The 27,262-nt window shown below is 41.3% G+C and overlaps 2 protein-coding genes across 2 annotated transcripts; one reads left to right on the top strand and one right to left on the bottom strand.

Moving 5' to 3' along the window:
* Window positions 1-386: 386 nt before the first annotated feature.
* Window positions 387-17,288, top strand: mapk9 (mitogen-activated protein kinase 9). Its single transcript, XM_030396268.1, has 12 exons — window positions 387-595; window positions 6,771-6,917; window positions 7,639-7,768; window positions 8,858-8,916; window positions 9,199-9,337; window positions 9,865-10,030; window positions 12,132-12,203; window positions 13,135-13,317; window positions 13,781-13,905; window positions 13,997-14,060; window positions 14,958-15,029; window positions 15,172-17,288. The coding sequence occupies exons 2-12, from the start codon at window positions 6,802-6,804 to the stop codon at window positions 15,306-15,308; spliced, it is 1,263 nt and encodes a 420-aa protein (XP_030252128.1). The 5' UTR covers window positions 387-595; window positions 6,771-6,801; the 3' UTR covers window positions 15,309-17,288.
* LOC115568715 (rho GTPase-activating protein 22-like) lies at window positions 16,991-20,719 on the bottom strand. Its single transcript, XM_030396270.1, has 2 exons — window positions 19,491-20,719; window positions 16,991-18,222 (listed from the first exon to the last, which is right to left on the bottom strand). Exons 1-2 carry the CDS (start codon window positions 20,468-20,470, stop codon window positions 17,985-17,987), a joined length of 1,218 nt encoding a protein of 405 aa, XP_030252130.1. The 5' UTR covers window positions 20,471-20,719; the 3' UTR covers window positions 16,991-17,984.
* Between the last annotated feature and the right edge of the window lie 6,543 nt (window positions 20,720-27,262).

The following is a 27,262-nucleotide window of genomic DNA, read 5'->3' as shown; positions in this document are numbered from 1 at the left end:
GATGTGAATATAGGCCATCATATAATATGATGGGGGCTATAATGTGTTCTTTTGATACTTGAAGTAGGCTATTTTGAATTTGTAAATCAAAATGATAAGATTAAACATTGAAATTATGTTAAAAGACAAAAAGACATAATAATGAGAATAAAAGTCAGTGGTTTTGTCTTAGTTATGACTTTTTTAATCACATAATAATGACTTACCATGATAAGGTTCATTTCATCATTAACTGTCTGTCTTTATCTGGCAGAGATGCTCTTCCAGAAGAATTGTCTTCCACGCAGAACAAAAAGTTTTTCCACGCAGTTTTTGGGGGACGACAAAATAAAGTTTGCGCCCACGTACGCCATGCGTGATGACGTCAGTCGCAGGCTCGCTCGCTCGCTCTCCGCTTGTTGTGGCGTTCCCTTCCTCCGCACCCGTCCCTCCGTGCTGCTGCTGGAGTTAGCTAGGAACTGGAAGGAGGTCTATCCGTCGTGACAGCCCGTTCTCCAAAAGTTTTCCAAGTCTGGCTCCGGGCTGAGAGACGGAGAGAGTGTTCTACCTGTGTTTTCGATGCATGGGAGTGCCCTGGGGACGCTGAAGGGAGAAGGTAGGTCCGGTTCTGGCTGCTGCCGCTGCCGACTCCTCTGTCGTCCGTTGGTCCGTCAGAGCTTTCAGTTGAGCCCCGGCCCGACTACCGCAGTGCTGCCGATAGAAGTGAAAAAGACGGGAAGTGTAGCTCTAGGTAACTTTACAATATATTAAGCGAGCTGAGAATTCTACCGACGCTTATGTTAGTGTGAGTTAGGCTTTGTATTCCAATGGTTTCTGACTGTTAACCGCCGAGTGCCAGCGGTGCTGCGGCCGCGGTGTGTCATCATACACGGGTGACTTCATCATACCTCTGCATGCGTGTGTGCGTGCGTGTGTGTGTGTCAGGATACTGTGCGGAAATTATTTTTTAAAATCTCAGTTTGACATCCACCTTATTTGTTTAAGGCTACCACCGGGTTGTCAGTAGACGCAGCTGCCCCCATAGATCTAAGATGATGTAACTACAGCCAAATGAATGACATGTCTGTAGGCCGAGTAAAGCTCAGGTTCTCAAAACCAGTACAAAAAACAGGTGTAGATGTGATGAGTGGCTAACGCTACAGCTATATTCCACCTCCATCTAGTTCTTTTGACATGCTGTGTCAGAGGCTTGTCAACATGTCAGGCAGCATATGTACAGGGATTAAGTCTGTCATGTCTGAAGTCTGAAGCACGTCAGAGCATAAACATGGTGGGTTAGGGTAGAGTGGCATACATACACACAACACAGGTCTCACATGAAAGGAAGCTAAGAGACAAGAGCGTCACATGTAGGGAGTTCATGGAGGGAGATGCCGGTGCCATCTCCCTCCATGAACTCCCTACATCCTCCATCCTCTTAAAGAGACTGGTCAGACATCTCTGGTGCAGCAGCAGCAGCAGCAGCCAAAATGTAGATTTAGCTGTCTGTGTGTGTTTTGTTAACTCTGCCACATCAGGGTGAGATGCTGAGTCTTCAGGCCATGCTAATCTGACATCATAGCCAGCTCACTGACTCCAGTCCAGTTGCCAACCCAGAGCCAAGGCCACATCAGACCCCAAGGCTGGTCTGGACTGAGCTGGACAGTGGATGGGGATGGGGATGTTTGTGTGAAGGTCATTTCTTCTCTCAACAACTCGAGTGAAGTGGTGAAATTATCCAAATCACTTGCCTTTGCAACTCTGGATTTTGAAGGATGTATGCCATGATAAGTGTATGACAAACAGTGCAGCATTAAATCATGGAGCATCTTGCCATACTTTATCAACATATTGGTGTCAATTTTGACATTGAAACTGTTCTCTTTCAGTTCTGCCTTTTGCTAGTTTATGTTGGGTTGATAACTGAATGATGACACATGTTGCACAAATCCCAGTTCTCTAAAATACAGTGAAACTTAAAGCCCCTTTATAGTGTAAAGCACTCACTATAAGATGAGTCAGGGCTGTGCGACTAAAGCAAATATGAGAATTGCAGTTATTTGATTTGATTTATGGGTGACTGAAACTCAGTCGGTATCTTGGAAAAACATGTTTGTCCTTAATTATAGGGTTGGTAGTTCAATGCCAGCACAAATGTAGTTGCTTTGGACAAAAGGATCTGCCAAATGAATGGGATTTACTTTGGGCTCTATGAACAAAACTTGCTTGACTTAAATGTTTTGTCATATTGACTTACCCATTTTAAGGAACATATATATCTATATTTTGCTCCTAAACTTCAAACTACTAAACCAAAAAAAAGACACATTCAAATGACACATATTTTAATCTTTTAATTATAAAAGGAGAAATTTCTTCCTCTTCTCTTCTCTCACTTAGCGAAACATTAACAAAATTGGAAAGAGAAAGCAACCAGCTAAATTATTTCTTAAATCTTTACCAGATTTTCTTTGCAGTGAGAGTGCCCTTGCTTGTAGCCTTAATGATGTTTTGGAAGCAGACACTGGTTAATTACAATGTTCTCTTCACACACACTTAAATGTCTGTGATCAGCCAGTTTGTAGGTTAACTAACCGGCAGTTTTGTTGTTAGTTAATATTGTGACTGATCAAGTTTATCTGATTGTTGAAGCCAAAAACACCCTTATTGCACACACAATTGCCCGCCCTGTGCCTGGTATCTGCTGTTTTGTGGTGTTATGACGCTCAGTGGGTATGATTTCCTCCTCCTAATGATGTGTTTTGGATAATGGCCTTGAAGATTGCCACATTAGCTGTATCATGATACTGTCATTACTAAGGTCAAGGGAAGCAATTGTGCAACTATTATAAATGGTATGAGCTAGTTTTGTCTAGCTCTATCTGTATCTCCTGTTAGTCTTTGATAAGGAAGCATAATATGGTAAAATGTCACATATCATCATACTTATCTTTTAGATATTACGGTTTGCGATTATGATGATGAGATGTTTGTTGAGGTCTGTACCAAACAAAAAAATGTTCCTTACATCTGTACAACAAAATTTGCAGATCAAGACATTGCTGTAGCACTACAATACTTCATTATAACGCTGTTTTGTCACACATTGTATCTTTATCAGAAAGATGCAGCTTTTTGCAATTTGGATATTGCACTCTGCCATATTGCGAATTCAATTATATTTCAGTTAATTCCGATTAATGCCCACAATGACCTAAATTTACTTGGGTGCATAATCATTTTCACTAATCGAATCCCCTTTGAATTTGAACAAATTCCTTAATGGCTCTTTGTAAGAATTATAACAGGTGCCTGCTGCTGCTTTCTGTCTTGCATTTTGAGCTTACATGCAATTTTCACCTTACTTCAGTTGTTCCCTATCAGTGTCTGTGTCTCTGTGCTGAGTAAATGGAACATTTAGCCGAGCCCGAGAGTCGTGCTTAGCTTAGCAGCAAGTGGAGGCTTGTACATAAGCTGTATCTGCTGTAGTTGAAATGGGTTTTGGTTATGATTAATGGCTCCTTCATGTTGTTCCTCAGCTTGATGTGTGTGTTGTGAATCAGAGCGTGAGACGCTTGCGTGAAAAAATACTGGAGAAAAAAGTGCTGCTGTTAACCAATGCAGCTTCCAGGCTAAAATAGCAGTGTGTATTTCCCTCAGAGGGAAATATGTTGCAGAATATTTGCTGCACAAAGTGTTAGGGTGCTTCCTTGAATCTGTGGCCTAGAATTTATGCTGCCTTCTTTTATTCTAATTGAGCACAGCCAAGGCTGTAGCATGTTGTTTTAGCTGCACCTGCCTTTTTAAACACATGTAATGAAGTGGGAGAAGCTCTGCTTGCATGACATAATCAAAAAATCCATCAAATATATATCTGTCAGTACCTTTAAGTCACTCAGTGGGGATATCTTTGAGGGGACCACAGGGAAGATGGAAGGAACACAGAAAAGGTCAGAGGAGTGAGGAAACAACAAAGGGATACAAAGCCAAGGAAAATGGAAAGAGTACAAGAAGCATGAAGGACGTAAATGTCTTTACTGCTCTTCCCCTGTAGTGGGAGATCCAGTTGGATTTACATGTGAGAAGGAGGAGAAAAAGCCGGGCAGGCAGAAGAAGAAAGTAGATGGAGATGAGAAGGATTCATTTTTTTATCTGAGTTCAGGTGCGCCTGCAGACCCACACCCACTACAGCTGAAATTTGGTCAGGGTATCACAAAGCAACACAAAAAGGGAAATGATGGCATGTTCAAGAGAGATTAAAAACCTGGGCTTATAAAAGAAGCAAAGCAACCAACATAGGAAATAAACAAAGATAACAAAGAGAGAGAGACTCTGTGGGATTGAAAACACAATCAAAAGACATACAGAAAACACAGTGGGAAATATCTTAACAGATGCATTTTAAATTGGAAGGGAAATCACTGCTGTTGTCAAATTAACTGAATAATGAGGGAAAGTGGGAAGGAGGGATTGTGTATTTGTTGCAACATATGCTACTGTGTGTGATTGTAGGGGGAGATTGAAGACTAAAATTCATTTTAAGTGTTTCTTAACAGGCGCATGGTAAAAATATTTCAGGCAAAGGACTCACTACTTTATATTTTGTGTACAATTCTGTTGCATTTGAAACAGGGTCTACAATAACATGTCGTGCCATGTGTAAATAGGTCAGCAGCAATTGAAGCAAGGCAAATGTTAGGTGGGTTAAGCTCACCCTCTGCCATTTCTCTGGTGATTTCTGAGGTGGAGAGTGTGTCAGTAGCTCCATAGGCTACAAAACAACTGTGACTCAAAGTAATGTACATACATTTGAGACAATAATACAGATAACTGACCAATATATTTCAGTAATACTGTATGTTGTTATCTGACTATTGTGGTAATATAGATGGGTGCTGCACAGTAATTTAGCGAACATTAAGGTGACTGCACGAATACTCATAGGTAGATCATCATCATGTTGTGTAAATTAAAGCTGTTGTTTGTTTTTTTATGTATTTATCTCTTCTAATGATATTTTCAATTTGTGTTTATGTATATTCAGACAAGTTTTAAATTAAAGTAAAAATTTTTTTTAAATATATTGTCAAACAATGTGTTGTTGGCTCCTGCAGACCAAATCTGGGGGACACCCTGTTGAAGAGCCAGTTACCAAGGGTTGCAGTGGTATATGATTTCCATGGTACAGTTCTGAAAATATCACAGTTTTATGGTAAAATGGTATCTAGTGTAAGGCAATTATTGTTATTGTCATTATCAGTTACAGTGTCCCTTAAAGAAATGAAAACCGGAGGTTTTTGTGATAAAAAAAACAAAAAACAAACACTTTATTATAATTTCAGAAACTATTATGTTCTGACAGACGGACAAAAAAAAGATAGAAACCTTTTGAAAATTTGATACAAACACTTTTATTACATTTATATATATATATTTGTATATTTTAAATGCCTTCAAAACAGAAAAAGGTATTGTTTTACATCTATTTCAGCCAGGTGCAAAGGACAGGGACAAGTAGAACAAAAGTTGCAAGCAAAAATATTTTTGCTCTAGTGTGAAACGTTTAACGGATAAATATATTTTTACAGCTTAGACAGTGTGCATTATACGCAATTTGGATATCATTAAAACCCTACAAGTACTATTTCATTAATTAACTTGATTTTTTTTTGCTATTAAGTAATCAAAGCCTTTTGTGTAAAGAATATTTTTGTAGAAAAGACATTTCTGGAAAAAAAAATGCAGCCACAAAATTTAATTATAACTCTTCTTGACCTCCTGCATTTACTGATGTAGATGCTCACCCTCTGCACTTATTTGTAATGTCAGTGTCAAAGCTAAGACTAACTAGCTTTACAATTAAAGCATCTTGAGATGTTGTTTCGTCTCTGCGATCAAAGCCTTGGCCCCGCTGTGTCTGTCTTTTTAGCACTCTGACCATTAGAACCAACGAGTTCTTGTGCCCTCACTGTCTGTCAAACAGAAAAGGGAAAATATCAGACTGCATTTAACCTGTGGCTGTTTTCTGAAGGAATGACAAACAGACATGACTGCTTGCTGTTGCATAGCTACATAACTGTGTCTTCGCCCACACACATACACACAAACCCTGGCCAAGAATACCACTCCTCCTCCACTTCCTGCCTGAGCAATCAATACTAACACCGACATATTTTTTATAAACACACAAACACGTCACGTGACGACATGTATCAATTACCATCTCTCGTCTCATGCTGATGGCTTTGCCGATGCTTATGAAGCTGGATGCAGATCAGAGAATAATGAACACGCTCAAGCCTAATGCTGCCAGCATCAGTGTGTGTGCGTGCGTGTGTGTGTGTTATGTATGTGTTTACTGAGCATGAGTGTGTCAGCATGAGTTTAGAGCTGGCAGTGAGAGCCTCAGGAACTCCAAGCTGTCAGCTGCCTCTGTTCACCACTACATATACACAATACACACACACACACACACACACACACACACCATTACATTTCCAACCTCGGCTCAAGCTCCAACCCACTGTTACCTCTGTCAGATGAACAAACTGGGCAGAAAGCGGTGATAGATTGCTTGGCTTTGGCCCGTCCTGAAACTGAAGGGAGTGATGCCAGGGACTGACAGATGGAACCATATTAGGCCCTGCCATTCGCCGTGGATCATTTTGAGTGATTCAGTTCCATCAGTGCAATAGCCTCATCACAGTGGTTTCAGGTTATTAATGTGCTTTAACTTGTTATCCATTCTATTTGGGTCTTTATCTGTTTTTTGTTTTTTTTCCCTCCTGCAGACAGTGCTGGTGGTCCTGACTGTTCAGCAGGATGAGTGAGGCGGAGGGCCAGTTCTACAGCGTTCAGGTGGGAGACTCCACCTTCACTGTACTCAAGCGCTACCAGCAGCTCCGTGCCATCGGCTCGGGGGCCCAGGGCATCGTCTGGTGAGAGGCTGTAGCTTCATTAGCATGTTAGTGGTTGTGTCACCACTGGCCCAGGGTGCTGTGCTGTTCCTATCCTAACTTCCTCCTAATTACATAAACATGTTCGGTGCTGCATAAGTAAAGTCAACTATGGTCCAGTTTTTCGGTGGGCCCTAGAAGGCAGATTTCACCACAGAGGTGTTAACAGGAGGAAAATCGGAGGTGTAAGTGATAAATGGCTGAATACCATTTAGCAGCTTCATGCTTTCAGCATGCTGACTCACTGCAACGCATTTACAGTATGTTGTTATTGTTATAAGTTATACCTGTGCCTTTCCTACTATGACTGTTCAAAATTAGGGATGCACAATATTGGATTTTTGTCAATATTTTCAGAGTAATTATTAGCGATGCCAATGCTGTTGTATGCACGTATATTTTCATGTATATATTATACTGGCAGACACTGACACAACAATGCTGGTCAAAATGTGCACATTCACTGGGTAAAATGAGAGAAAAAAAATGTTTGTGCCACATTCACATGATTAAATTGTCAGCTTATTCCTATCTTATTGCATATCTGCTGAAATGTTCATTTCAGGCAGATGCATTTTACATGTCAAGAATTGGGTAGCTAGCTGCCAGTCAGATAACAGCTTTGCCCTGCAGGATGCATTTATTTTCTTCCTTGCTAACCTTTGTCTCCTTCTGTTCCCTCCTCCATACCATGTGTGACTAGCTCTGCTCTAGATACAGTCCTCGGTATCCCTGTGGCAGTAAAAAAGCTGTGTCGGCCCTTCCAGAACCAGACCCATGCTAAGCGTGCTTACAGGGAGCTGGTGCTGCTCAAATGTGTCAACCACAAAAATGTAAGACTTTAATTTAAAGGATAGGTTCACATGTAGTAGAAATCAATAGGCAGGTGCCCATGTGTGTAATCAAACAGCTTGGAAATCCTGCCTCCTCTTGATACTGGCCATTAAGAGAACTTTTTACTTATGTGATTCCAACATAAGTGATGGGGGACAAAATCCACCGTCCTCTTTATTGCAAAAATATGTTAAAAAGTTAGTGTGAGTATTAAGCAGTGTTAGTTATACAAATCAATTGGGTATCACTCAAAGTAACAATACTTTTACTTCATAATCCCCTCTTTGTGTTTCTGTGCTGATTTGTAACGGACGGCAACACAAAGACAAAATTTTGTCTTAAAAACACTGCAACTTTGAAAGAAACCCACTTGACTTGATGAACTCTTACTACTGAAGCGTCATGTTAGCCTCAACTAAAGTTTGGATGTATTTTTGCACGGAATGAGGACTTTCATCACTTACAGCCAGTTGGAAGTGAGTTTGGAAGGGATCTTAATGACCGGCATGAACAGGAAGAGCTATTGCAGCAGCAAAGGTTCATTGTGTCAGTGTTTATATCAGCGCCTGACCATTGTTTTAAGTTGGACTTGAAAAGTATCCTTTCTTTCCTGTCTTTTTCCTACCTTCTGAAATATGTGCTACATGTTTGATACAGATATATGAAGTGCTGTATAATACCATATGTAAAGCAGTTCAAAAAGCTTATTTAATAAATTCTGCAGACCGGTTTAAAACTGCTGTCAGTCAAATTAAAATGTAGCATCTTCTCATTGTTTCATGAGCATATTGAGACCTGTGAACGATATTCCTCTGTCTTTTATGTAACTGTTGTGATTCTCAGTAGGTCTGCGATATGATTGGCAGCCAAAGCACAAGGACGTTAATTGTCTGTCGAGATTAAAAAGAAAGAATGAAATAATGTACAGAAAAAAGAGCTGCAATGAGAATGTCATTTCTCACTCAGAGTGAGAGAATGTAGACAAACCCGCTTAGTGATGTGGCCCCAGTTGGCTCGCTCTCCCCAGTGAAGTGGATGTAGATGGAAGAGACACAGAGTGGACTAATGGCCTGTCTCTCTGCTTGCAGATCATCCGTCTGATCAATGTTTTCACGCCTCAGAAGTCGTTGGAGGAATTCCAGGACCTGTGAGTGGCATTCGAGTAGTTTTTTTAGCTGCAACAGTCTACTCTGAGCTTTCTGTAGCTTCAGAGATTTAAGATGAAGTTGTTTCCTTTCTCTGTGATTTCTTCTTTTTAAGTGCCATCCCTCACTTACCTGTCAGCCTCTTCTCCTCTCTTCTCTCTCTGTCTCTTTGCTTTGATTGCTTCTTTCTGTTTGGAACTGTTCCTTTATCAACTCCTTTACTACATTTCTGCCTCTTATTCATGCCTAACTTAATTTCTTTCCACTCCTGCATCCTCTTTAAGGTATCTGGTGATGGAGTTGATGGATGCCAGCCTATGCCAGGTGATCCACATGGACCTGGACCATGAGAGGATGTCCTATCTGCTCTACCAGATCCTCTGTGGCATCCGGCACCTGCACTCTGCTGGCATCATCCACAGGGTAACAAGACAAGAAATAATTGACAGACAGTAATGTTTCTATATAAGAGTAACTTAATATCAGGCTGAGATGGAGCGTTTCGTTGCCCTCTCCAATTGAAAGTTTCACATTTGTTGTATCAATGCTGGGTGCAGTCAGAAGTCTGCTCTGTGCACCTGTAACCATACACAACAATGATGTCACAGTGCACTCACACACCCTGGAGTACACTTCTGCGTTTTGTCCAGATCTTTGTCCAAACCACCAGATGTCAGACTTTAAGCTGGTGTTATTTTGCTCATTGATTAGCCACTTAGTGTTAGATTAAAGTATTTATTATTACCAAATGAAAACGGACATTCCAACATTACATTAGAGGTTTTGAAAGAATGTAGTGGTCTTTAACACTTTTGGTCCAGTTGTTTGAATGCAACAATTTTCTCCAAAATGCCTTGCATCTATTCTTATCTTTCTGCGGCTGCTATCAATATAGAAATAAAAAAGCAATGTTTCTGTGTGTGTAAGTTTCTGATGGTCTATCTCCTCAGGACCTGAAGCCCAGTAACATTGTGGTGAAGTCAGATTGCACTCTAAAGATCTTGGACTTTGGTCTGGCCAGGACAGCTTGCACTAACTTCATGATGACCCCCTATGTGGTGACCAGATACTACCGTGCCCCAGAGGTCATACTGGGCATGAAGTACAAGGAGAATGGTAAGGACAGACAAGCACCAGTCATAAAACAATAGTTTTAATCATATTTATAAAATGATGGCATGAACTGAGAGGGATCTATGAAGGAGAAAAGTTCAATTGCCAAGACCACGTTCTCATACAAGACTACTGTGTCTAACTACAATTGTTTATGAATTTGGCATCAACAAAGTTATTGTGATTGTTAAATTAATATGACCTTTTTTAACATCAGTGTATACACATCATATGCAAAGAAAACAAATTACATACCATGGTGCAGAGAAAAGCACGAGGATTTTAAGGAATATTGTCATGATTTCATAGTTTATCTAACAGATTCAACTGTTTCCAGACACAGCAGCATTTGAGTAAACAAAGAAAGCATATCACAGCTGAACAGATGGTGCCGGCTGTTAAGAATAATCAGTTCACTTGTAAAAACCCTCCCTAAAGTTCACTGCTACAAGTCTTTAAACCAGTATCAGTCAGGCTCTAGCTGGTTATTAGGGATCCAGGCACTGCAGGTGATAGAATCAGCTTGGAACAATTTGTATTATTATTATTATTATTATCATCAGCATCATTATTATAATAAATATTATTTTTGTCCACTAAAAGTTTCAGCAAACAGACTTGACGGACTCATTCACGACCCAGGCAACACACACAGTGGGCTCTATCTTATGCTCAGCGCAAAGCGGAACACAGTGCAGTGCAAGTGTCACTGCTAGTTTCAGCCTGATGCAGTTGTCATTTTCATGCCCAGCGCCCACATTGTGTAAATAGCAAATGTACTTGTGTTTCCTGCTATTTAAGGGATGCATTAGATGCACTTACAATGGGGGCTTCCCACCATTCATACACTCAATTCTATGATTTAAGAGGCTGCTTTCAGTTTTAAAAAAAAATTTCATGGACGCAGTAATGGACTGTAACAGATATCGTGGTACTATTAATCAGCAAATTCAAAGTTAGTGATAAACTCTCCAAAACAAAACGAGTCAGGAGTTTGAAATAATCAAAGAAGTTATCTGCTATAGTGGACCTGTGGTCATTTGGATGCATAATGGCTGAAATGATCTCTCCTAAATCTTCTTTCATGGAAAGGATTCCTTCCTTAATTATGGCGTTCTCTCTAAGTGTTGACAGAAGACCCTCATAGATGTTTTAGGAGTCAAAGATGTTTTTAATCATGAGTAGTTTATGTAGTACATTAGAACAAGGATAAGAAACCATAGTTTGATTAATAGCTTGCAGTTATTTATTTAATCTAAAGCTTTCAGTTTGTGCTTCAAATTTGCATTTTTTTATAGTGTGTCATTTGTCGGAAAACAGTCAAGTTGTTCGGGTCTTTTCGTAAGTAGCTTAAGTATGAGGTGATGCATGAAACATTACTTAGAGGAAGGGTTACAAACAGGACGTAATCAAAACACTTGTGTGTGGCCTGGCCTCACAGGAAATAACATCCCTCTGCCCAGTTAAGAGTGTAACTACCCAGTCAGAGAAGTCACAAAGAAAACCATAGCCTGCCCAACATTTAAATGTATGATTTATGCATTGTGTTTGTAGACGAGACCTAAAGTGGTCTGTATGAACCAGAGACGTAACCGGAGCACAGAGAACTTTCTGCTTCAGTGAAACTGAAATAGAGGGAAGAATGGAGTTAATGGCTGTTTGCCAGATATACATGCTCTAAAGCAAACAGCCAGCTCAGAAGGAGAGAGAAAGGGAGAGAAACTACATCCTACTCGGCTAAGCGCACACAGGGAAAGTGATGAAGAGAGCAACAGCTGTGTAAACTGATAAGCAGCAGAGCTGCAGAGGCGAGGAGAAAGGCCTAGAAGGCTCCCGAGTCAGAGAGAGAAAAGAAAGCCAGCCTGAAGATGAGTATGATGAAAGCATCAGGCCACAGCTTGAGGATGGACCAAAATAACGAGAGCTAGTGTGCTGCATTTCAATGTTTATGGTTTAGATTTAAACCATGAAGCGTGGCGTTCATCTGTGCAGCATCCACATGTCATTTTACTCTATATTTAGAGTTATATTATGTGGTTGATGTTACGTGATTATTATTTGATATCTGTGGGTGTATTTGTGTTTGTGTTTTCTATGTTCCCAGTGGACATCTGGTCTGTGGGGTGTATCATGGGAGAGATGGTAAAAGGCAGCGTCATCTTCCAAGGAACCGACCGTATCCTTTTTCCGTTCTCATCATCTCTGTGCCACTCATTGTCCTTCCATCAAACCTCCATTTAGTACAAAGTATCTCATTCATCTTGACAATTTTCTCGACTTTTAATTCTCAGAGCACCTTTGTCTGTCACGACATTTTCCTGGTACGCCCTCCAGAGATAATCTGTTGTATAGGATCATTCAAGATTCCCTGCACACCCTGATTTAAGCAGAGAGCCGCATGTGTTTTCATGCCCTCGTCCGTGCTTATTAATCTCCAGTTTTAATGCCCTTAATTGATAGGGGAAACCAGATTGAAACAATTCAATTAATTTGCATTTATATTGGCCGCTACTCCGTTTCCAATGTGTTTGATCATCTCTTCACTCACCAGCTCTTTTCAGTGCCGCTGTCCATTTGCACCTGAGTAGCTGAGAATGGATGCAGGGCGCAATGTGATTCTATGATAGATTGCTTTTCATCAGAGGATGTTCTAGAATTTTATTGCAATTGTAAGCCTGCAGGCCCACAGACAGTGCATATCAGTATTTTTAGTGATGCTAGGGACGTGGTTCTGGGGATGTCAGTGTTGCTGATGGATTGGCATGAAATGTATTATCAGTCTTGCACCATCATCAAGTTTACATTTCTCCATTGATTTGATTTAGGACCAAATACCAGCAGAACTAATGACATTACCACCAGCCTCAGCTGTACTTTGTGTTTTGTGCAAAATATTATACCTGCTTAACATCATCCTGTCTGCAGGCTGACGTTAACATTTTGCTCAAAGAAACACTGTGCCTACATACAGACCCACATATCTGTTACCATGACTTACGTTTCTTTATTCTATTTTAATATGTTATGCAAAGTGCACCAATTTCTTGCATTTCTTTATTGATCGTGTGCCTAATCAAATAGTTTTCCTTAACAAGTGTGTTGTCCAGACATCGACCAGTGGAATAAGGTGATTGAGGTTCTGGGCACGCCCAGTCTGGAGTTTATGAACCGGCTAATGGAGACCGTGAGGAACTATGTGATGAACAAGCCGCAGTATCCTGGCGTCAGCTTCGCAGAGCTTTTCCCTGACTGGGCCTTTCCTTCTGACTCAGAACATGACAAACTGAAGAGTAAGTGTTTTGCTCACTATAATACACTTTCATAACTTGATTTGAAATTAGTAACAGTTACAGTTTAATAGCACAGATACTTTAGACGATTGCCAGATTTCAAGAGTTTTAAATGGCTTTTCAAGGACACTGCAATAATGTTTAGATTTTAGTGAAATGAAGGTATTTGTCTGCAGCATATCGATGAGATGTTTCTCAACAAAATGACGTTAAAAACTGAACCTCTTCTTCACTCAGTCCTGGGGATGATCATGCAGGTCAAAAGTTTCTGTGGCCTGATCTGTGACATTTAGAGTCAGAGATCACATCACTGAAACCAGAGAGCAAATCTTGACATTCAAAGAGATGTTACCCAGCACCATGAGGGGAAGTAATCAGTTTTCATGAAGGTCGCCGAAATAAAGTGATGTCATGAGCTATTCTTTTCCATGGTAACACTGTCCTTCCTCTGTTGCCATAACAGCCGGTCAAGCACGAGACTTGCTGTCCAAAATGCTGGTCATTGATCCCGAATGCCGCATCTCCGTAGAGGCAGCCCTAAATCATCCGTACATCCATGTGTGGTACGACCCTGGAGAGGCCGACGCGGTGAGGAAAACTATTTCAATAGTGGAGCCTTTTATCAATGCAACAGCTGTGTTCGACATTGCTGACATATTTAGTGCTCTTTGTTTCTCAGCCTCCTCCCCAGATTTCAGATAAGCAGCTGGAAGAGAGAGAGCACACCATTGAGCAATGGAAAGGTAGGATACACTGCCCTCTAGGGAAGGCTCACAGCAGTGCAGCTTAGCCTATTTGGTTAAAGTTACAGGAAATCATGTCGCTCTATCAAGAATGTTTCCTCCAAATCTGTAAGTAGATCTCCACTGGATATGCTGTCCAAAGCTTTTGAGTTGCAGCAGAAAATCTCCATTGTTTATTTTGACTTGTGACAACTAATATGCCTGGAGAGTGTGAATGTTTCAATTAGGCACAAACCAAACCATCATTGATGTGAAGGTTTAAATGACAATACACAGCCATGGCAAACAGTGTAATGGTAAAAAAGGAATCCCCGAGCCTTGGAAAGTTTGTTTGTACTGAAAACTGTGTTCTGTGTCTGAGGAACATATCTGCTCATGCCTCAAATGCACCAAATCGATTTGACAATTCTGTGAAGGACAAAACAAAGTTTGTATTTCATTCTTTGTTTACAGTTGTGGTAGCTGTAACAGTCAAATATGTGACGGTGATATACATCGCTGCCATTTCATTTGAGAAAACGTAACTGTTGCTGAGGAGGACAAAATTCCAGCAACTGCACTAAATTGTTTATTTTGTATCAGTTGTTGTAATCCATGATGGACATAAATGTCTCTTTTGTTTGTCTCTTGAAGAAATCTTCTTAGAAATATAATTTTGACAAATCTGATAATTGTTCATATTTCACCTGTTAAACATTTTTCTCTATGACAAAACTGCCAAATCGCTTAAAAGAAAAGGCTATGAAATTTAGGAGAAAACAGTGCAGTGTAACCAGTTAATATTGAATTGATGACAACAAGCTAATGGCAGGACCACAGCTTATTAATACGTATCAAACTACAAAGTTACAGTCTGGAATTTCCTGTGTCTTCTAAAGCTAACATGTTTTTCTACAGAACTCATTTATGAAGAGGTGATTGACTGGGAGGAGAGGAACAAGAATGGACTGATGAAAGAAGACTGCTCAGGTACATGCATCATCTTTATTATCTGTAATATTGGGCACCAAATTGCTTTAAAGACTCAGAGCAAAACAAGTTTGAGCTGACTGGTTTCCCTACAACACTCTGAACTTGTATCTTCTGGTTCTCTCCATGTATCATGTATCAGATGTGGTGTCAGGTTCAGCCTCCCAGTCCTCATCAGCCAACGACATCTCGTCCATGTCCACAGAGCAAACGTTGGCCTCGGACACAGACAGCAGCAGCATTGACACACTGACAGGGCCACTGGATGAGAGTCAGTGAACACATCCCACGGCCACGTGTCTGCCTGTCTGCTTGTTCCCCATTTACAATATCCAAACATCAACCATCACCTTTCTTTCTTCTCTTCACTCCCTCATACCCCCATTTTGTTTGTTTTTTTGTCCCTTTTGTATCCTGAGTTTTCTCTTTTCTCTTAAACCTCAATGAAAAGGTCTATTTTTCTATTTTCTTTCTGTGCGTGACGTTTATCTTGTTGATCCTCTTCAACTTCACACTTTGTGTTCGGACAGCTGGTCAAGGAGGTCAAAGCTGTCGCTATGGATATTGTTTAACTTGATCAAGTATGTATGATGTACGCATCCACATGGATTTTCAGGTTACCAGGAGTCGGTGGGGGGGTTGTTGTTTGTTCTGTTTGCCTGTATTTTAATAGTTTTATTTTTTTAGCGAATGTTAAGTTGAGACCAGAGGTTATTGTCATCGAATTAGAGCAGAACCACACTGACATAAACCACAGCTGCTCATGCATGTTACACCTATACGAACAAAAGCTGACCATAAGTCGACCGCGCTGACTATCTGATTTCCATCTGAGGATCAGACTCCAATCCAAAGTTTGATTGCTCCTTTAGCTAGCTCGCAGTATTGCAGATCTCCATAGTGGTGCTTTCTGCACAGTGTTTTTTGTTTTGTTTTTTTGACTTAATTGGCTGGAGTGATGTGGATTTTGAGCTTTTCCTCCTGACAGCTAGGGGAAGCTGTGGTTGCAGTGTTACAGTTTTCTTTACTGATATAACGTACTGTATGTAAAGATGTCATGATCTGACTCTCATAGTAGCTGTAGACCCACTACTAATAGATAAGGTGTGCTCGTTTTGATAAGAAACCCAACATAGCTGTCGAACCACGTATTGCAATTACGCCCATTTGACACAAGGTACTGACAAATTGATTATCAAAAGGGGAGATCATAGCAACGTAATTTCAGGAGAGGCAAAAAGATGCATGTATTTATTTTTGTGTTCTTGCAGAATGTTGCACACAATCATTGAGGTGCGTGTAAGTGAAGCCTCATGTCAAAGCATTTCATTGACGAATCAGAGCTTCGGCTGCTCCTTTCTAAACCATTCCATGAGTACCTGGACAGTCACAAAGTTAAACATGAATCCGACATCTTGTAGAACACATGTAAAAGCAGTAAAACACAAATTAGAGTGTTTGACTTGCATGAAGGCATTAAAGATTTCAATAAGATACCGTAGTTTTTGTTCTAAAGAGAAATCCGTTCAGGTCAGTTCTACTTACACTACCTTGATGTTTGTGGTTCTGAAAGCCTGTTTGAGGCAGATGTTTCTTTGTTAGTTGTTTTTTTTTTGCCTTGTAAGCCATGTGTGTGTGCGTATGTGTGTGTTATCAAAACATACTGTGCAGCGCTCTCCTTCATTATCTCCTCTGAATCGTCCAGGAGCCTTGTTTTCAAAGGCAGCATCTGTGGAGGAAGTTGGCCCCTCAACAAAAAGCAGGATTAAAAAGAGGCTGTGACTGTGGAGTCCTGACTGAAAATCTGGACCTTGGAACTCGAGACGGAAACTTAAATGAACCTTGGAGCTGCTTTTTTGCAGAACTGATTGCACAGTGTGATGGACATGCAGAAATATGACACTATGGAGTCACTGAGGACTTGAAAGCACCATGTTGTACACTATAATTTTGTTCTTTTATAAACCATGACTTTATTATTTCAATCATGCCTTAAACGACCAGAGGAGTGGCCAATTCACTCCCAAAAATCTTATCAGATATAAACTGTGCATTACAGAGCTCAGAACTTCTTGTGTGTTTACCATGTTTTTAAAAAAGAGAGAAAAACGCTCAATTGTATACACTGTACATCTCACATTTTGTTGTTGTTTGTTTTATTTTCAGAGATGTCCTGCGTGATTGCAATGACCACAATATAATCACTTGGCCAACATCATTTGCCCCTAAAAGTAACTAATAAAGTGGACATCAGTGATTCATTTTCTTTCAGTGATGTTGTTTTTGTACATTTCTCTGGAATAACTGTACATAAGTTCAAGGGTAACTTTAAACATTAACATGTGTTTACACATATTGAGTAGTGCTACTGCATGTGTGAAAAACACTAGTATAAAGCCTTTTGTGGCTCCAGAGAAAGCTGTATGGAATCTGACAAATTCCAGTCATTCCATTCAGTGATGTCACTCAGTGGCCAAGTTGCATTGTGGGTAATGTAGACATCTGTGATCTCACATTCAACGTCTAACACTGTTGGACGGACAGTTTAAAAACAATCAAAATAATACAGCAGAACCAGCGATAACGCCTTTTTTATCCCACGTGTACATCTCCCTTTTCAAAACCTGGTGCTTACATTACCCACAATGCAACTTGGCCACTGAGTGACATCACTGGAGATAATTTATCAAATAACATGCAGCTTCTTCTGGAGCTAGAAATCGCTTTGTACCACTTTTTTCTCATATGCAGTAGCAGTGGTCCTCCCCAAGACCTGTGAAGCACCCACTAATGTGTAAAAGAGGTGGAGTTATCCTTTAGACTTTTGACAATGAGGAAAGCAAATATTCTTCTACGAGATCCTAACTGCATTTTAAAGACTAACCAGTCTTCTGCCCCTTGTCCTTCACTTATCACACATTCATATCATCACACACAATTCATACATTTTCTTTCTCAAAAGCTCTTGACGATACATTCTGTCTTCTTGGCCTCATTGTTGAGCTCTCCGAAGGTGTCAAAGAACTGCTCCATCTCCTTCTGCAGGGTGGCATTGCGAAGTTCGGCTGCATTCCGGGCCCTTTCGGACTCCACGATCTTAGCCTGGACGACCTGGTACCAGTGCCGCTGCTGTGCGAGGTTTGTTTTCAACCGAACAACCTCCACCTGCAACTCTTCATTTCTCTGCTCTAGACTGGTGAAGACACAAGGAATGGGGGTGTATTTAAAAGGAGCTGGCTGAGAACTGGGTTAGGCTTCTCTGTCAATGAACAGGAATGGGAGGAGTGTTGGTTTGAAGTTTTCCAGGCCACAACAACTACAACAACAACAATTCAAAGTGTTGACAAATATGCAACTTAAACTAGTTTCCATTTCTGCCTTTCGTGAATAAAGAAGAAATGACAAAAAAAAATGATAGGTTTTATAACTTCTGCAACAAGCCCTGACATTATGCCAACTTAAAGTGTATGAAGAGGGAGGAGAGAAGTATGCACGCATTCCCATGATGTAAAGACATAATGATGTTGTGGCTGCGGCGTGGCGGTTTCTGTGACAATGACAACACAGATTTGCAAAAGAACTACAGGTAGTGTGTGTTCATGGGCGTACAATCAGATCAGATTAGATTTGACTTTATTGTCCAGTCTGACAACGCCGAGTGGGAGGAGAGGGTCTGTATCCGGACGAGGGAGAACAGGTGGTTGAGTGAAATTGTACAATCAAATCGAGCTATCTGTCACTCTCCTGTATGCTATATCAAGCGAAAAGAATTGTCATTTATTTCCCTCGTGTCCTTCCAACCAGCTCTGATGACCTTACACAGAGACTTGCTCTATCTATATCAGTAATAAATGAGGTATGTGTTGTGTCTAGGTCAGCAGCATGGCCCCTTAAATTAGCTCTCTTTCCAGCGCCGTGAGCTGTTCCTATAGGTCAACCACACACACACACACACAGGCTGTTCTATTAAAACCAAACAGCTATTTACAAATAGGAAACATTGTCAATTTGTATGTGAGCTCAGTGGAAAAGCACAGTAAAAAAGGTACATCTGTGTATTTAAAGAGGTGGACAACATGTGATGCACTGATCTCCACAGCAACAGAATGGAAAAGAATGACCAGGACTTCATCATTAGTAACACTGACTACTTGAGTTAAATATTGCAAATTGTGGGAGAATCTTTGGAAACTTTAAAGGAATCTGATAGCAGCTCTTCAGCGCTGTGAGCTAAACAGGAAATAGGGTGAAGCTCGGGGTCAACTGGGGCGCGGGAACACTGTGTTCACTGGAAACACACCAAGGGCTGGAATAAAAGGCAAGTCAGTGAAGTGAAAGTTTGATACTGAAGCACATTAAATGTTGGACGTTTCATTTGTCTCCTACATGCTAAATAAAGTGTCTGTATGGTGATTATGTGCACTGCGTAGTCTGGAGTGGAAATACAAAACATAACAATACCTGATAATCCGTTCCTCGTACTCCTCCCTCTGCCTGACTATCTGCTGCTGGAGGCTGGTGAGGAGGCTGCGGAGAGCACTAGCAGAGGGATCAGCCAGGGGTACGGGAGGGGGCACCCTGGGAGACCAGGATGGCTGCTCTGGGTGCTGAGCTCCGGCTGGGGGCCACAGAGCCTGGCCCTCAGTTTGGGATAGCTGAGGGGAACTCGCTGCTAGATGCTGTTGAGGAGGGGACAGCTTAAGGCGCATCATCGGGTCCCCCTGTTTAAATCCACAGGAGCCCGAGTCCAGCTCTGGCTCCTGCTTCTTGGCTTGGTCTGGATTCTGGTCCTGGTTGCTGGAACCACTTTCGGCGAGGATGATCTCACAGGAGGACCAGGAACTCTTGTCCTCACTCGCTCCCTCGTCGTCCATCAGTCCCTGGATGTGCTCAGGGGCCCATGCTCGGTACATCTGCTCCTGCAGGTGCTCAGGGAAGCTTGTCTCCATGTCCTCTTGGAGGCTGTCGGGGGTGACAGCATCAGGGAGGTTATCATACAGAGAGAGAGCGCTCCTGTGCTCCTCGCTCTGTGATGGATTCGGGCTCTGGTTCCCGTGAGCTCTGTCCTCGACTCCCCAGCTGCTGCCTCCCTGCTCTCCTCCTCTCTCCCCTCCTCTTGTCCTGTTACCGCCTGGATCCAGCTCTGCTTCCCAGGCCTGTCTTCCCAGGCCTCCTCTCCAGCTGCAGTAGCTGCGATCTGGCCAGGCGCCAGTCCCTCTTCCCCCACTGACCACTGTGGGAACCTCAGCTGGGGCCAGACCAGGCAGAGGGCTGCAGGGCCCTGGGAGTCTGGTTACAGCCGGGCACACAACCCTACTCTCCATTTCCTTTTCCCTGGCCCTCCCTCGCTGGGCAAAAGGTGGGCAGTTGTCGTACAGGGGGTCCGTGGAGCAGGAGCTGGCAGTGGTGGGGGTCTCAGTGGGAAGACAGGGCAGCTCCATGATCCAACCAGGCACATGGGGGGTGCTGAGAGCCTTAGATAACTGCCCACCCCTCCTCTGCCTGCTGTAACTTGGGATTCAAGCCTTGGATTGTGGATTTGTCAGCGTGGTGCCGAGCAAGCGCCATGTGCTGATGTGTCGTGGGGAGAGCAAGGTGCAGGAGCCCTCCTCCCCTTTAGCTGGCTCTCTGCTGTGAGGCTGCTGCCTAAAGGCAGACAGGTTGCAGTCTATGTGTGTGTGCGTGCGTCTTTAAGCAGGACTGACATCAGCTATTACTTTAGCAGAGCTTCTGAGGGAGGGACCAGGGTGTAATATAGTCTGGCTCATTCCTAAAGACAGTCACACATAGCTGCAACCACAGAAATAGACAGTGGCCATGAGCACAAGTGTGAAGCACACACAATGACGCCCATAATCTGCACTCAACGTTCGTGCAGTGAAATCTGCCAAAAACACAAAAAGTTAATGATCTGATATGATACAAGACTCTTAACATTTAAAGAAATGCCACATTGCTGATTAATGCGTAGTCTTTGCATTGGTCTTTTCCCCTCGGCTGCGTCATTGATTTCCCTTCTCTGTTTTAATGCACTCACTCTGCATTAACGCTGTCGGATGTGTCAAAAGCCAAGTGCTGGTACTGCAGACACAAGTTCACCGCCCGAGTGCAAATATGACTGAGGGCAGCTCAGCACCAGACGACTGAAATATGTTCACCAAACAGGATGAGGTGACAAATCTTCAGGGACAGGTAGTAACATATTACCTGTGAAAGGGATTATGTAATCAGATTACAAAAAATAAATAATTGTCATCAGCTTGATTACATTAGTGAATGTATGTTTACATTTATTTCCATTGTCACGGATTAATTGATTAATTAATTGAAATGTGGAATTATAACACTTTTTTGAGTTCCTGGATTGCTTTTGGAATCATAATTATATGTTATTGTTTTTAATGATGATAATGGAGTTTTCATTTATTTCAATTAACTCTGCCAAGGAGGTTGTGTTTTCACCCGTGTTTTTGTTTGTTGGTTGTTTTGTGACCAAAATTACACAAAAACTACTGAACAGATTTCCTCAAAACTTAACTTTTGGTAAACAGATGGGTCAGGGAACTTTTTCAGTTTGAATTTTATTAACATTATGAGATAAAGGTTGATAAAGGTTCTCAGTCAGTGCTGTATCGCAGGCAACCAGACTTGTTTCGGTTTCTTGGATATGTTTCACCTCTCATCCAAAAGGGTTGTTGAGGATGTTGATCCGACTGGCCTTCAGAGATTGTTATTTTCTTAATTTCTCAAAAAAAAAAAAAGGATCTTGGTGTAAAATGTCAGGCATCTTGACTGTTGGGCCTTTTTTGCTCTTGCGTTACAAGAGCAAAAAATCTCGATGTGGTCTTTTAATTAAGACACAACAGAAAGAGACAGCATCCCACATGTTGAGCAAACACAGCACACTTGTACAGGCAGTGCTTTGTAAGGGTAATCTGATTTGACTGAATGTAAATGCTGAATATGCAAAACGCATTTTATTTGAATTAAAATCTTCTGAGATGCCTGAAGGGGAAAAAAGATATTTGTGAAGCAAATTGTTGTCGTCGTTAATTTTTTCAGTAAGAAGGAAGAATTTCAATGTTTGAGTTTGCTGTGATCCAAGATTACTTCCAAGATTACAGTGTTTGTAATCCAATGTATTCCATTACAATTACAAATATTGACATGCAATTTGTATTCAGTAATTGAGAACATTTCAATCTAATCAGACCCATCCCTGCGAATCATAGTGACACCTGGTATATAACCACATCACGTTATCAGTTAGCAGATTTGATCCACACTGTAGGAAAAATGTGCCTGATGTCCTGTTCAGTTTCTGTCTTATTTCAGGGGAAGAAGTGAAGGACACAAAGGGATGACAGGAGGAATCTTAACGAGAGGGAGAAAATAAGGGAACTGGCTAAATGTTATCGGACACACACACACACACACACACACACACACAAAGTGTCACCGTCAACCACAAGGTGGAGCTGTAGACAGCAGTATGAAAAGATTTGCTCAACATGGGCGGTGTACACTGCAATCATTCAAGACATCTTGAAGACAAGGATGATGCATCAGAGCTGTAATATTCAGACAAATATGATTTGGTCAAGTGGTCTAATATATTATTATGTCTTAAGATGATTCTTTTGTGCACTGTTTCACTCAAATGCATTCGTCTTCAATCGGATGTTAAATGGCTTATGGTTCAATTGAAAGACTCCTTTTAGGTCCATGTAAGACTAGCAGGGACAGTTAGTTGGTTGTTGGAGTCTTATAAAGATCTGATAAGACCTACTGATCCAGTGTTGATCGAACTGCCCTGTGAAGAACTCCGCTCATCTGCATGATGCCATGGAGGAACCGCTAGCAAAGGCACTTCCTCTTGATCAGGGGAAACGTCCACTCAGCCACTCTGTCCTGAAATCACCTCCAGGTAAACGGCTGAATAAGATAAAGAGGAAGTGATGTTTCTCCAACGTTTTTTATCTACATGCACTGACCATGAGCAGCACATTTAATCAAGTGCAGGTCTCAGGTCAGAAACAGGGGGGCTCTTGATCTCTCAAATTTTTATTTTTATTTTTTTTTTATCTTGTTATATATGACAATAACTTATGTGTACACATTCTTATCTTAAAGGATAAGTTCACCCAGAAATGAAGTCTTTCTATTCACCCTCATGCCAGTTGAATGTCAGTTGAAGTCTCGTAGTAAACAAAATATTTCTTGAGCTTCAGAGCAAAACAGCCTTGCAGCATTCTCTTAAACAACTGGAGTAATGGGAACTTGTTTCAAAGCATTAAAAAAAACAAAAAAACAATCCAGGTCTCCAGAAGCCCTGAGGTCCAAAATTGATTTGAAAAGAGGTTTTTACACCGTCGTGCCCACTTCAGATGGTTGCTGGCTAACGCTACAAGCTTATCAGCTACAGTGAAGATTTCTGCTTATAAAGGGGTCTGAATAATGTCTTTGGAATTAAATTGGGATCTCAGGACTTCTGGAGACGTGTGGAGCCATTTTGTGTTTTTTGCGGATGTTTGTTTTATTCACGTTTTAACACAAGTCCCCATCTACTGCAACACAGTCCTGCAGTGAAGCTCCATAAATACTTAGAGTAACATCTGTAGACTTTGAAACGTCATCTGACCTTCCACTGGCGTGAGGGAAACCATTCCAGTATTTTCACTTTTGGATGAACTGATCCTTTAAATGTAAAAAAAATAAAAATAATAATAAATAAATAATAAACTATATATTTCAGGACCTATCTTGATCATCATAAATGGGCCATTGAAATTTTCAATACATTTGCTACAATGCATAGTTTTTCTTTTTACATTGTGCTTATTGCCAGTGTTGGGAAGATTACTTTGGAAATGTAGTTGGTTACAATTACAAGTTACCCTGTTGAAAATGTAATAGTAGTGTAACTATTTCAATTACTTTCTCAAAGTAATGTAACTAATTACATTTGATTACAATATGATTACTTTTCTTAATTTTGAATGAAATCTCTCAACTGTTAACCATTTTCACATTTTAAGACCTATAGTGTGATAAACCTTTCAGTTCAAAGGTTTAACCATATATTATGAGTCTAACCTTAGGTCTGTGCTGCAAAGGAGGCTCACTTCCTCACTAAATGGAGCGACAACGGGCTGATTTCAGCCAAGAGGAGCAGGTTGTTTTAATGGAGAGAGTATGAGCGATACAAAAAAGCCTGATCACAGCCTGAAGCAACAGTGTTGCTGCAAATATGACAAGAGGAGGCTGATTTTAATTTCTGACATCTCTACATTGAGCTGCTTTTAAATATGAAGCTTTAGAGCAACAACAACTGTTGTTTTAAACTGTGTTTTATATTGTTTTCATATATTTCACTGATCGCAATTATAAAATGCCAGTGTGTGTTTTATTGAAAGCGAGGCTGGTGTGCGTATGAAAATAGGTTACAGTGGGTTTTTTAGGTGCTGTAGGTACAATCAAATCTAATGTTGTCTCTGTACAAAGACCTTTTTAAATGTCAGAAAACAGAGTAGACCTACTCAAAATGTGCGTTTGGACAACACATAACAGGCGAAACAATGAATTTATTCATGGCCACATTAAGTTAAATTATCTGTCCTGCTGCGAGCGCACAACTTCTTTCAGTGGTGAGTGACTGTATATAAAAGTAAATAGGCTATAGCCTAATAAATGACCTCCTGACGCGAGTCGGATCATCAGCTGAGCAGCGTATCCCCTCAGCTGAACATCTGTAGGCGGAGACGCTCAGAGAGAAAGCAAACAGCAGCGGATCAGCGCGATCTCTCCCTCCGTACAAATGCTCTGTTCTGATCCAGGTCCACTGGACTTTCAAAGTAAAGGTCACGCCAGCTGTAAATGAGTTAAATAGTGAAACAGTTGATTTTATGATTAAACAATGAACAGAACCTGGTCGGGACCAGGTTATGAGCTAAGCATAAGTTACCATGGTGATCTAGTCGGGTTAAAAGAGAGCCACCTTTGTAATACAGGGAAGCCTGGCTTCTGTCTGTATGAAGTGTTTTTTTTATTTCCAGCCCAGGAACATCTTGTGCGCCGCCGACACTGTTGCTGCTGAGTCTGACTGCCGCCGTACGGTTTGTCGAATGGCACATGACCAGAGAGCCAATCACAAGCGTCAGTTTTTTGAAGGAGGATGTTGATATGAAAAAAACTAAAAACAAACATGAATCCAGGGGGGCGAAAAACTATTTGATAAATCCGAGCTTTTGCGGCGATTTTTCAAATGTAACTTAAGTTGTAATCATTGAAATTTCCAAAAGCAACTGTAATTTAATTACATATTTTCTCCCAGTAATTTAACGGATTACAATTACGTAAATTTTGTAATTAAATTACGTAACGTCGTTACATGTAATTCGTTACTCCCCAACACTGCTTATTGCTACTTAAGTAAAGCATTTGAGTATTTCTTCCACAACTGCCTGTGACTACTTGTTTTTGAGAGTGCTGATTAACTCTACATAACTGAGTGCTCCACCAGAGCCTTGGGGTGTCACTGCAGTGCTTCACGAGTCAAGGACGCTGCAAACGTCATTCCTGCACGAGCACATTAAGCAGTCGGTTGTCCGTCAAACACTGATAAAACTCCGCTCATATCTGCCCTATGTAAATGCACCCTGCGCCCTTCAAGGCCGCGCAGACAGGCAAGGAATCCCAATTTTTCTTTATCTGTTTGTAGACATACATTGCCGGATCTGAACGTGTGCAGAGTTTCCTCCCTGTGCCTCTCTGAGCTAACGCAGAAAGATGCTGTTGTGAATATGTGAAAGTGTTTTTGAAGCGCTCAAGGTGAGACCAAAACAAAAAAAAATCTGAAATGTCCCCCTTGAGACGCCGTAAAGAAAACTACCAGTTGTGCTCTAATCTCTTGTCTCTCTGAGGCTTTGCCCTGACCTCCATCTGTCATTGAACAATTGACGGACGACCTCGCCATCTTAACCCCCGCCTCCTCGCCCCGACACCCCCTGTGACTTATCACAGCTGGATCTCCAGCATGCGGAGGTTAAGCTTCTTCCAAGACCCCTTATCGCCCCCCCACCATCCCTCCCTTCTCCTTCGTTCCCTCTCCACTTCCTGTACATCTGCGTAGTTGTTTGTAGCCATGACGACAGAATCCATGGCAACACAGATCCCCATGGTTCTAAATAATAAAGGTGGATGGATGAAGGAGGGAGGAGGGAGGAAGGTCTCTGTGGCTATTTTAGCAAGTGTCTCGATGGAGAGTAATTGAGGAGGGCCCTTGTTAACAAGAGACCGGGTCTGCCTAACAGGAGAAGCTCCCACAGCTAACTTCTCTCCGAACTGCCAGGGAAGGTGTGAGGTATATATATATACATATATATATATGTATATACATATATATATATATATATATATATATATGTATATACATATATATATATATATGTATATTTAATATATATATATATATATATATATATATATATATATATATATATATATATGTATAATATCCAGGATTCAAATTCATCGCCGGGGGGTAAGACGGAGACAAATCATACCAAGGGTGGCCATGGATGTTGTGCGGGGGAGTGACGAGAAGTCGAGCAGATAGACAGCAACTCGAGGAGAGATAAGAGGGGAGAAGGCAGCGTTTGTCTGTAATGCAGTGGTATATTCCTGCATGCAGGTGTGTTTTGGAGAGATTAACATCCCTGCCTCTCTTTCCTCTGATCCCCTAGCTCTCTCTGTGTGTGTGTGTGTGTGTGTGTGTGTGCTTTAAAGCTGCAGTGCTACCTGAGCAGATTATATACCGTCTCTCTGCTGTTTACTCATGTTTTATTAAGACAAGCACGGTTTCCTGTGCAGCAGACACCTCGGGAGTCAGACTGTGACGCTGCTGGAAGTCTGTTTGCTTTAGGGTGAGGAGTATTTATTTCACATTCACGTGGGGTATATGTGCTTTACTTGAGTATTTCCATTTTACATTCCTTAATACTTACACTACTACACTATATTTTGCATTATACTTTTGATGCAGAAAGTACATATTGTTGGTGATAGTTCACCCCATAACCAAAATACATATTTTTCCTCTGACCTGTATTTATCCATCTAGATTGTGTTGGTGCGTGTTGCATACTGTTCCTTCATGAAACTGCGAACAACAAGGAATTTCTCAGTGTGTGTTTTTAGTGCCACAAGACTGCTTTTACAAGAGCACATGATTT

This window comes from Sparus aurata, chromosome 18 (assembly GCF_900880675.1).
Source record: "Sparus aurata chromosome 18, fSpaAur1.1, whole genome shotgun sequence".
NCBI lineage: Eukaryota > Metazoa > Chordata > Actinopteri > Spariformes > Sparidae > Sparus > Sparus aurata.
This window is presented reverse-complemented; position numbering and strand designations above follow the sequence as displayed.

Bases quoted from the DNA above. Each gene is read 5' to 3' on its own strand.
- mapk9 (XM_030396268.1), top strand. From the start codon at position 6,802: ATGAGTGAGGCGGAGGGCCAGTTCTACAGCGTTCAGGTGGGAGACTCC. The intron at 6,918-7,638 runs GTGAGAGGCTGT...ATGTGTGACTAG, and splicing joins GGGGCCCAGGGCATCGTCTG to CTCTGCTCTAGATACAGTCC. The intron at 10,031-12,131 runs GTAAGGACAGAC...CTATGTTCCCAG, and splicing joins CATGAAGTACAAGGAGAATG to TGGACATCTGGTCTGTGGGG.
- LOC115568715 (XM_030396270.1), bottom strand. From the start codon at position 20,470: ATGGAGCTGCCCTGTCTTCCCACTGAGACCCCCACCACTGCCAGCTCC. The intron at 18,223-19,490 runs GTATTGTTATGT...TGTCTTCACCAG, and splicing joins TACGAGGAACGGATTATCAG to TCTAGAGCAGAGAAATGAAG.